The 11,885-nt window shown below is 45.5% G+C and overlaps 1 protein-coding gene across 4 annotated transcripts in view; it reads left to right on the top strand.

Moving 5' to 3' along the window:
- LOC124026388 (kinesin-like protein KIF13B) overlaps nucleotides 1–9,470 on the top strand; it is a 63,003-nt gene extending 53,533 nt beyond the window's left edge. Inside the window, exons 25-28 of one of the 4 annotated variants that reach the window (XM_046339410.1) lie at nucleotides 561–697; nucleotides 2,076–2,159; nucleotides 2,892–5,124; nucleotides 6,391–9,470. In XM_046339410.1, the coding sequence (XP_046195366.1) occupies nucleotides 561–697; nucleotides 2,076–2,159; nucleotides 2,892–5,124; nucleotides 6,391–6,647 (2,711 nt within the window). In that variant the 3' untranslated portion in view covers nucleotides 6,648–9,470. Of the gene's footprint in view, nucleotides 1–560; nucleotides 793–873; nucleotides 1,074–2,075; nucleotides 2,160–2,419; nucleotides 2,809–2,891; nucleotides 5,125–6,390 lie in introns of those variants that run through there. The other 3 variants (XM_046339411.1, XM_046339412.1, XR_006837284.1) reach the window with 3 other exon arrangements.
- Nucleotides 9,471–11,885: the final 2,415 nt, after the last annotated feature.

Genomic DNA, 11,885 nt, shown 5'->3' on the forward strand with positions numbered 1-11,885 from the left:
CCTCAGGGCTAATGGTCGCTATCCTTTTCCTCACAGTTGATCCTTCACTGCTCTGGTGCTGCTATTATATTACCTGTTCTGTCTGTCCTCTGATATAACCTCAGGGCTAATGGTCGCTATCCTTTTCCTCACTGTTGAGCCTTCACTGCTCTGGTGCTGCTATTATATTACCTGTTCTGTCTGTCCTCTGATATAACCTCAGGGCTAATGGTCGCTATCCTTTTCCTCACAGTTGATCCTTCACTGCTCTGGTGCTGCTATTATATTACCTGTTCTGTCTGTCCTCTGATATAACCTCAGGGCTAATGGTCGCTATCCTTTTCCTCACTGTTGAGCCTTCACTGCTCTGGTGCTGCTATTATATTACCTGTTCTGTCTGTCCTCTGATATAACCTCGGGGCTAATGGTCGCTATCCTTTTCCTCACTGTTGAGCCTTCACTGCTCTGGTGCTGCTATTATATTACCTGTTCTGTCTGTCCTCTGGTTTCTTCTGTTGGGTTTCTCCTCTCCAGTTTATAGCTTCCTCTCTTCTTCCTCTTCCTCCCTGTACGACCTCAAGGCCTCTCACTGCGCGGCGCTCGTGCCAACTCTTATTTCTCCCCAGTCAAGGCTCTGGTCCCTCCTGTCCCCAAACTGCTCAAGTCCCTGTTCTCCGCCAGGGAGGAGAAGAGAGACCTGACTCCTGTCCCCCAGCAGGTAAACTAAACTAAGGCCGTCATTTATTTGGATAGTTTGACCATCTGTAGATCCTCAATAGGGAACTGTCTGTTCGTAAGCAACTGGTTACTAAGGTTAGGGTCAGAATAGGATAGTTTGACCATCTGTAGATCCTCAATAGGGAACTGTCTGTTCGTAAGCAACTGGTTACTAAGGTTAGGGTTAGAATAAAGGTTAAGGGTCAGTGAATTGTTTGTTGAAATTTTGTTTAACCTTTTTAACAGTAACAACTGCTTTCTGGTCAGTTCTTAGACATTCACATTATCTCACACATTTAGCATAACGCATGTAGAAGCAGCCATAGTCTGTTTTTAGAGATTGTATCTGTCCAAGGGCCTTTTTGTATGGGAGTATTGTCCAGCAGTGTGAAGATGTGGTGGGGTGGACAGGAGCGGGGACAGTGGTTGAGTCCCAGGTGTTATGGGCTGAGCCAGAGGACGACCGGTTCAGTTCTGTTTGGACCTGCTGACAATGGTTTCCGTGGCGACTCCTTCTCCTTCTAGCATCTTCCAATCAAAACGTGAAAACAATCACTTGTCAGTTCTCACTGTGATTTCCAGAATTCATCTAGAACTCTGCTGATCTGCCACCAATGTCTCTAGGTGCCCCTTCCCCTTACCCCTTCTCTGAGAAGAGAGCGGTTTGGAATGTTTAGCTATAAATGTATTTTTTTAAATAATGCCTTATTTTAATTCCCAGGGTTTTGAGCAGGTCAGAAAGGACATTTTGAATGGAGGTTGATTTAATAGAAAAGGGACAGGAATTTGTGTGCTGTCCCTAGATCAGAGGCTGGAATCGGTATATTGTCCCTAGATCAGAGGCTGGAATCGGTATATTGTCCCTAGATCAGAGGCTGGAGTCTGTATACTGTCCCTAGATCAGAGGCTGGAGTCTGTATACTGTCCCTAGATCAGAGGCTGGAGTCTGTATACTGTCCCTAGATCAGAGGCTGGAGTCTGTATACTGTCCCTAGATCAGAGGCTGGAGTCTGTATACTGTCCCTAGATCAGAGGCTGGAGTCTGTATACTGTCCCTAGATCAGAGGCTGGAGTCTGTATACTGTCCCTAGATCAGAGGCTGGAGTCTGTATACTGTCCCTAGATCAGAGGCTGGAGTCTGTATACTGTCCCTAGATCAGAGGCTGGAGTCTATATACTGTCCCTAGATCAGAGGCTGGAGTCTGTATACTGTCCCTAGATCAGAGGCTGGAGTCTGTATACTGTCCCTAGATCAGAGGCTGGAGTCGGTATACTGTCTCTAGATCAGAGGCTGGAATGACATCCATGTTTAATTTAACTGTCAATATACTCTGCGAAACATCTCAGATAAAATTTTAACACGAAACTCTAATTTTTAGCCTGTTCCTCGGAGCCTGCCTTTCATCAGAGTGCAGTCACCAAGTGTTGAAGAGGACTTGGATACCACACTTGGTCGTCACTTGGTAAAAGTCACTTGATCTCATGTCCCTAGTTCATTGACTATTTCTTAAATGTTTAACCCACATTTCCTTAGGCACTCCGATTTGAGGGATTCGTATGCCTTGCCCAATAATCCAAGAAGGGAATGTCCCGAACAGAGTTGTTGACAATAATACAGTTGACATTTAGTTGTTGGGTTTCGTTACAGAAAAATATGAAGAAAATAAACTTGATTTATTTCACAGCAAAAACAAGGTAGGATTTTCTTTGTTTTTAAAACAAGGGACGATGCGTTCCAGACAGCGACCTGGCAGCCCGGTCAAAGACTGGCCCATCCAGCCAGCGACCTGGTCAAAGACTGGGCCATCCAGCCAGCGACCTGGTCAAAGACTGGGCCATCCAGCCAGCGACCTGGTCAAAGACTGGGCCATCCAGCCAGCGACCTGGTCAAAGACTGGGCCATCCAGCCACACTGGCAATGTAGCGAGTTGTTAGGACACACAAAGCAATATCCATAATAGATAAATAATGTGGTCTTAATAACAAATCAATTACATTGGTCCTACACCTAGGTGTGTGTGTGTGTGTGTGTGTGTGTGTGTGTGTGTGTGTGTGTGTGTGTGTGTGTGTGTGTGTGTGTGTGTGTGTGTGTGTGTGTGTGTGTGTGTGTGTGTGTGTGTGTGTGTGTGTGTGTGGTATCATGCTCATCACCATCCATTACTAGTCTGTGTCGCCATTGTTTGTTAATTCCACAGGTTCCCATTGGAGAAATCATCCCCACAGAGAGCCAATCAGAGGCCCCAAAAACCATGCCCCTCCCACCACCCATCATCCCTGAGATGGAAGAGCCCGCCCCCAACCCGGTCAGCGAGGCGTCTACCAGCGTCTCCACGGCAACCCTGTCAGAGCCCTACCTGATTGGTGGGGACGTCACTCCGTCAGCCAATCTCAGGCCAGATGGCTTTGAGGCGATGCACAGGTCATTCGAGGCAGACATCGGTCGGTACCTTCATCATGACTGTAACATGGCCGACCAGGAGGAAGAGGAGGAGACTCCTCAGATACCCCAGGCCACTGCTACTGACCTGGAGGCTTCGGAGACCGAGGGGACTGATACTAGTACACCCCAGACAGACAGGACTGATACTAGTACATCCCAGACAGACAGGACTGATACTAGTACACCCCAGACAGACAGGACTGATACTAGTACACCCCAGTCAGACAGGACTGATACTAGTACATCCCAGACAGACAGGACTGATACTAGCACATCCCAGGCAGACAGGACTGATAAACTCAGAGCAGAATCTCATCTCCCATTAGAACCACACGGCACCTCCGGGGAACCTGAACACGAGACTCCATCAGAGTCACTGACACAGTCCATGCCAGACAAGTCTACACAAGTCCACTACAGACTACTACCGTCTGTAGTGTCAGAACAATCAGTCCAGTCAGAGTCACTGACACAGTCCACACCAGATAAATCTACACAAGAACCGTCTATAGTGTCACATCAGTCTGAACCACCAGTCCACATAGAAGAACCAATGGAGTCCGAGATACCTCAGGAACAAGCAGAGACGGAGGTCATGTTATCATCATCACGGGACCAGACAGAACAACATGTCGGCAAGTCTGTAACGGATCTTCCAGAATCAGAACGGTCTGCATTTGATCGACCAGAACCACCGGTAGAATCGGCACCAGGTCTTAAAGAGTCTCCACCACTGGACCAGTCTCCACCAGCACCAGCCCTGCTACAAGAATCAGATCAAGCAGCCACGGAACAGACAGGACTGGGTGAATCAGCTGGTTCAGAATCGGTACTAGGCCAAACAGATCAACCAGTAGAAGCATGTCCAGACCAGTCCCAGCCTCCATCAGATCAACCAGTAGAAGCATGTCCAGACCAGTCCCAGCCTCCATCAGATCAACCAGTAGAAGCATGTCCAGACCAGTCCCAGCCTCCATCAGAGCTACCAGAAGAAGCATGTCCAGACCAGTCCCAGCCTCCATCAGAGCTACCAGAAGAAGCATGTCCAGACCAGTCCCAGCCTCCATCAGAGCTACCAGAAGAAGCATGTCCAGACCAGTCCCAGCCTCCATCAGAGCTACCAGAAGAAGCATGTCCAGACCAGTCCCAGCCTCCATCAGAGCTACCAGTAGAAGCATGTCCAGACCAGTCCCAGCCTCCATCAGAGCTACCAGAAGAAGCATGTCCAGACCAGTCCCAGCCTCCATTAGAGCTACCAGAAGAAGCATGTCCAGACCAGTCCCAGCCTCCATCAGAGCTACCAGAAGAAGCATGTCCAGACCAGTCCCAGCCTCCATCAGAGCTACCAGAAGAAGCATGTCCAGACCAGTCCCAGCCTCCATCAGAGCTACCAGAAGAACTAGACCAGCGGGCACCGGCAGCCCAGTCTGAACCTGCACCTACCCAACAAGTCAAAGCACCAGCCCCAATCCCAGCACCAGCCCAATCTGTAGCTCCGGGACCTGCCCATCCAGCTCCGACCTCAACACCAACCCCTGCCCCAGCCCCTACACCTGCCCATCCAGCTCCGACCTCAACACCAACCCCTGCCCCAGCCAAAGCCCCTCTTCTAACCCTAAACCCTGTCCCAGCACTAGTCGTCAAAACTCCCACTTCCAGTAGCACATCAGCCAACGCATTCAAGATCCAGAAAGTAAAGACATCCGACCTGAAGTCCTTCAAACCTATCCTAGATGAAGGCCAGGCAGGGACAGAAAGAGCTGGGGCCAGTAGTCTGGGTGTTGACCTCTCTGTTCCTCTGGAGAGATTGGAGATCCTCTCCGACTCAGACGAAGGAGTCACAGACGTAACCACAGCCGTGCCTGACTGGCTGAAGGAGGGGGAGTTTGTGACTGTAGGAAGTCATAAAAGTGGGATGGTGAGATACGTGGGACCTACAGACTTTGCAGAGGGAACCTGGGTTGGAGTGGAGCTAGATTTACCTGCAGGTAGGTAATATAGCAGAGATAATATTATCTCATCTAGATTAGACGGCGACCTCCGTGTTTTCATATGAGTTCTCAGAAATGCCCCGGTTAACATTAAGTCAGAAATAGCCTCACTAATTTGGAAGATTCTGCTGTTTAATTTGGAATGACAGGTTATTGTCTATATTATGTTAGTGTGCCAGTATTTTATGGTGGCTGTGCCCCACCAGTTCTCTCACTATCAATCTCTCTCTCACTATCAATCTCTCTCTCACTATCAATCTCTCTCTCACTATCAATCTCTCTCTCACTATCAATCTCTCTCTCACTATCAATCTCTCTCTCACTATCAATCTCTCTCTCACTATCAATTTCTCTCTCACTATCAATCTCTCTCTCACTATCAATCTCTCTTTCACTATCAATCTCTCTTTCACTATCAATCTCTCTCTCACTATCAATCTCTCTCTCACTATCAATCTCTCTCTCACTATCAATCTCTCTCTCAATCTCTCTCAATCTCTCTCTCAATCTCTCTCAATCTCTCTCAATCTCTCTCTCAATCTCTCTCTCAATCTCTCTCTCAATCTCTCTCTCAATCTCTCTCTCAATCTCTCTCTCAATCTCTCTCTCAATCTCTCTCTCAATCTCTCTCTCAATCTCTCTCTCAATCTCTCTCTCAATCTCTCTCTCTCAATCTCTCTCTCAATCTCTCTCTCACTATCAATCTCTCTCTCACTATCAATCTCTCTCTCTCACTATCAATCTCTCTCTCTCACTATCAATCTCTCTCTCTCACTATCAATCTCTCTCTCTCACTATCAATCTCTCTCTCTCTCTCACTATCAATCTCTCTCTCTCTCTCACTATCAATCTCTCTCTCTCGCTCTCTCCCAATCTCGCTCTCTCCCAATCTCGCTCTCTCTCCCAATCTCGCTCTCTCTCCCAATCTCGCTCTCTCTCCCAATCTCGCTCTCTCTCCCAATCTCGCTCTCTCTCCCACCTCGCTCTCTCTCCCAATCTCTCTCTCTCCCAATCTCGCTCTCTCTCCCAATCTCGCTCTCTCTCCCAATCTCGCTCTCTCTCCCAATCTCGCTCTCTCTCCCAATCTCGCTCTCTCTCCCAATCTCGCTCTCTCTCCCAATCTCGCTCTCTCTCCCAATCTCGCTCTCTCTCCCAATCTCGCTCTCTCTCCCAATCTCGCTCTCTCTCCCAATCTCGCTCTCTCTCCCAATCTCGCTCTCTCTCTCAATCTCGCTCTCTCTCTATCAATCAATCTCTCTCTAGGGAAAAACGACGGGTCCGTGGGTGGAAAGCACTACTTCCACTGTAACCCTGGTTACGGTGTGTTGGTGCGTCCTGATAGGGTGAGCCGTGGAGGAGTCGGGGGCGGGGCTAAGCAGAAGCGGCGACAGCAGCAGAAGCGTCGCAGTGCTAACCTATCAGGGTCCAGCCCTAACCTGGCTGCCCTCACTGCCCAGGCCAAGGGAGAGGGGACTGGGGCCAGTCACAAGGGACAGAACCGCAAGTCCTGGAACAGCTAAGAGGAGAGGGTAGCAGGGTTGGGGTCAATTTCATTTAAATTCAGGAAAACCGAAATTCTATTTTTTTCTCTATGAGACAAATTAACTGAATTGAAATAGTATTGAGCCCAACCCTGAAGGGCAGTTTTCTCTGTATAGTTCCATAGGTGAGAATGAACCATGGGGAGAAGAGAGATCTACATACACTGAACAAAAAATTTAAACACAACAATTTCAAAGATGTTTACACTTCTTATAATGAAATCAGTCAATTGAAGTGAATTCATTAGGTTCTTAATCTATGGATGTCACATGACTGGGAATACACTTATGCATCTGTTGGTCACGGATACCTTAACAGTTTCAAAATAAGTAGAGGCGTGGATCAGAAAACCAGTCAGCCAGCAGCAGAACACCTTGCACCCCACTGCTGGCTGACCTGTGAAGTCCTGGTCGGTCCCTGGATGGGAGACCAGATGCTGTTGCAAGTGGTGTTGGAGGGCCAGTAGGAGGCACTATTTCCTCTGGTCTAAAATAAAAATCCCAATACACAAGGGCAGTGATTGGACACTGCTCTGTGTAGGGTGCTGTCTTTCGGAAGGGGACGTTAAACGGGTGGAAGTCCTGGGCTGGCGTGGTTACACGTGGTCTGTGATTGTGAGACCGGTTGGACATATACTGCCTAATTCTCTGAAATGGCGTTGGAGACGGCTTATGGTAGAGAAATGAACACTCCATTATCTGGCAACAGCTCTGGTGGACATTCCTGCAGTCAGCATGCCAATTGCCCACTCCTTCAACTTGAGACATCTGTGGTATTATGTTATGACAAAACTGCACATTTTAGAGTGGCCTTTTATTGTCCCCAGCACAAGGTGCACCTCTGTAATGCACATGCTGTTTAATCAGCTTCTTGATATTCCACACCTGTCAGGTGGATGGATTATCTTAGGAAAGGATAAATATTCACTAGCAGGAATGTAAACAAATTTACTTGGTTTCTTTTGTATTTCAACTTATGAAACATGGGACAGACACTTTACCTGTTGATTTTATATTGTTGTTCAGTGCAGAAGTTCTGTCTCACTACTCCTGTACAAAGGTACCAGGGTCGGATTAAATTCAGTCAATTCAGAAAGGACACTGAAATTCCAAATTAGAATTTCGGTGTCCTTCCGGAATTAAACTGGAATTGATTCCAACCCTGGTCGGTAGAGGTGCAGCTGAACACCACAGGAACATTTCTAGAGATAAGAGATGCACATCTTGCTCATTTTTAAAAGTCAAGCCATCGATGGACAGATGAGAGGGATGCTGCATCAATATGCAAGTCCATGTATCCAGGCTTTCATACTGTTATTTCATATAATCTGAATGTATTTTTTCTTTGCCTTACAAAGTCGTATAGTGTCTCTCAGGTTCTCATTAAAATAACTAATGTGGTTAAGTAATGTCACGACATGTGCTTTCGGAAGCTTTGTTCACACTGCAGCTCTTAATGCTCAAATCAATACCGACTGCATTGTGTTACATCTCTGCTACGCTCGTCCCTCGATCTCCGTGCACACACCCGTCGTGCTATACACACGTCTCGAATCGGATGTGTGTTTTCGGACTGTTGTGATTGGCTGACATGGCTGCTCTGGTTGTCAAGGTAACGGCAGGCGTACGTGCGTTGCTGTAGGCTGATTGGTGGCGGTGCTCGTGTTTCCTCTCACTCAGAAAGCTGTTGTGCAGCTAAGTTGACTGACAACAATGCCTGCCATGGAAGTCTCCCAGTTGTTTTACATGCTCAAAATCATCAAAGCGTGAGAACACTTACAAAGCCTCAAACGATAAGATGATCCAACCGTCAAAACAAGTCATTTTAGTCTGGCCACAGCGGTCAACCTAGGTAGCTGTTTAGTCAGTTGGCACATACAGTCATTTGTTTGTAAACAATTTAACAAGCTACTGAGCTACCATGAGTGTTTGTTGAGACTGTCAACAGAGTAGCAAGCAAGAAGATGTGCCAAATAAGTCTTAAAAACCACTTGAAGGAAAATACATTAGATTTGACCGTTCAGACATAAGTCATTGGCAGGAATCTGATTTTGTATCTGATTTCAATTCACCTCGAAATATCTGATTCCAGGCTTTTAGACTGCAGGAAAGAGAAACAGATTAAAATCGGATATGCCTTAAAAAAAAAAAAAAAAAAAAAAGTGGATTTGAGTCACTTCAAACTGCTAGTGTGAACAAGGCTTTAGTGGGTATCATTGTATTGGAGTAGAACCCCAAATACGTGATGTGATGCCCAATGGGTTGCTCTAACTAACAAGTAGTGCACCACCCAGTGGGGAATATGTGTACTGACATTACCACAAATGATGTGCCTTATTTTATTAACTATTATTAGTAGAACAGTATGGCCCTTTTTTTTTGTTCTGAGTTTCTTTTTTTTCTAAGGGGAAATATACTGTATACTTGAACTTCTGAAGAAGTTTGCACTCTGTCCATTTTGTAATAATACTACTGAAACTCTGCTAGGTTTTATCATTCTGTGTATCTGTTTGGTAAAGTGTGATTTGGGGATAATATTGGGAGGGGAAGAATGCAGACTTGGGAGAATCAGAAGTAAATGGATGAAGAGCTCTGCAATGGTTTAGACATTATACACTGGGCTCGTTTTTTTAATTTATGTTTGAAAATGTTTTTATACTTGTGATATTCAATTTGATTTGACTATGAATGTTTTAAGACGGACAATTAAAAAGATATACTATAGAGGAAGAGACAAATATACATGATTTTGTTTTATATCAATATGGTGTTACAATAAACGTCACTGTGGATACATCTGTACCAAGTTAGACTTGTTTTGACTTTTTGAAGACAAACGCGATTTTGTATTGTGTAACTTTACACTTCTATATGAATAGGAACCAATGCTTAAATCCCTTTCCATGCTCCTACTCCCATGTAACTAGGTCCTTCTGTAGCTCAGTTGGTAGAGCATGGCGCTTGTAACGCCAGGGTAGTGGGTTCGATCCCCGGGGCCACCCATACGTACAATGTATGCACACATGACTGTAAGTCGCTTTGGATAAAAGCGTCTGCTAAATGGCATATATTATTATTAACTATCATCCATCTTTCCAAGGTTTTTCTGTCAATATAGTTAGTTATGGGTAACTGCACAACTTCTATATAAGGTGTTTTTTTCTCCAAATTGCCGGGATGTCACATGACCTAGTTATATCAGTACACGCATAACTTAAGCATTATGAAATATATATTAGATCAAATAAATCTCCGAAATTCGACACTCATTGCTCTCCATACTAAAACTCTTTACTTGTTGACCAAACAACGGAAAAACGCCATCTGCTGGAAGGAGACAGATTTTTCCGCGGAGTTTAGCCTCTTCCTCTTCCGCTAAACGCACACCTGTTGCGTGTCAACATAAGTGGGAGGATCAACGGAATAATGCGTGTGGAAAGAGAATCAGTTTACTTGGTATATTTGTTGCGACACGATACCGTTTTGCGTGGCTTTAACATTTACAGTGTGTGGTCCTGGTCGGCAGAGATGACTGTAATGGAATATCAGTTCGGCCAACATCTGCATGCAGAGAACTGACCAATAACGTTAAGAAACATGCTCAATCAAAGCTGGCTAACCAATTACAGAGCGCTGGTGTAAAGCAGTTGATCCGCCCACTTTCAGTCACTCCGTTTTTTTTTTACCTTTAACTAGACAAGTCAGTGAAGAACATATTCTTATTTACAATTGACGGTCTACCCCGGACGATGTTGGGCCATTTGTGCGCCGCCCTTTGGGACTCCTAATCATGGCCGGATGTGATGCAGCCTGGATTCGAACCAGGGAGTGTCTTAAATGCAGTGCCTTAGACCGCTGCACCACTCCGGCTCCCACAAATGCAGTTACCCGTGCTTGCAACTCCAAAACAGTATTAATGCAGTCATTATAAAGATAACCTAAAACTGCTTCTATACAATAGAAATCTCTGATCATACTTTTCAGGGCGGCAGGTAGCCTAGTGGTCAGGAGCATTGGTCACCTAAAGGTTGCCGGATCGGTCCCCGAGCTGACAAGGTAGACAATCTATCGTTCTACCCCTGAACAATGCAGTCCGTCGACTAGACAATTGGTTCTTAATGATTTACCCTGTTAACAAAACTTGTTAAAACTATAAAAACTAACCTCACAAAGTGAACGGTCTCTCCCACCGAACTGCGCATGTGCAAGCTGTCAAATCAAAGGCACTCCAATTGACATAAAATATTTCTCGAGGAAGATTTGTCAATTTCACGAGGTTGGAATAACAACGTGTTCAACAACCTAAGACATTGTCTCGAATCTAGGTGGTAACTTCTTTGTTTTGTTTTGATTTCCAGAAAATTAACAACTAATAATTGTTCACGTTTCTTATTGGCTTCTGAAAGCCAGACGCGTCTGTTTGACAATCCCGGAAGCGCTCCCGGAAATCTCGCGATGTTTCACCCCCCCTTGTGGGTTTATAAACTCTGTGACAATAAGCTTGTAATTGAAATCTAGCGTTAGCACTCCTGCTACAACCAGGCGGTCGATGTGTTGTTGCTACGGTTAATAAGTGGCATTTCCCCTCACCACACACACACTGTTCAGTGGTGGAATGCGATTTTAAATGGTCAAATGTACAGAGGCACATCGAGATAGAGAGCCAAAGGTAAGATGTGATATATTTAGCTAGCTAACGTTAGCCCGTCAAAAATTAGCTAACGTAAAACTAGCTAGCCTATAGCTAAATTATTTTCATCGGTGGTTTAGCAGTTAGCTACATTACCATCTGGGAAAATAACTAAGCACACACTTAAATGTAACTGAAACAGTTGTCGTTTGGCGATTTTTAGCTAGCTAAGTGCATGGATAAAAGTCAGTCAGCTAACTTAGTATTTTGAGTTTGCTAGCGAGTTAGCCAATAACCAAACAAGCAGTAGTAGTTAGGTAGCTAGTTAGAGTTGGTACAGAAACGGTTACTGTATCTGAAAACAGAGCTAGCGAAAGTTGGTTAAACTAGTCCTTCAGATAGACTGACCTACCAAGTGAAAACAGACTGGCATAACGACTGACCTACCAAGTGAAAACAGACTGGCATAACGACTGACCTACCAAGTGAAAACAGACTGGCATAACGACTGACCTACCAAGTGAAAACAAAACAAGTGAAAACAGACTGGCATAACGACTGACCTACCAAGTGAAAACAGACTGGCA

The sequence above is a fragment of the Oncorhynchus gorbuscha genome, unplaced genomic scaffold (assembly GCF_021184085.1).
Source record: "Oncorhynchus gorbuscha isolate QuinsamMale2020 ecotype Even-year unplaced genomic scaffold, OgorEven_v1.0 Un_scaffold_2719, whole genome shotgun sequence".
Taxonomy (NCBI): Eukaryota; Metazoa; Chordata; class Actinopteri; order Salmoniformes; family Salmonidae; genus Oncorhynchus; species Oncorhynchus gorbuscha.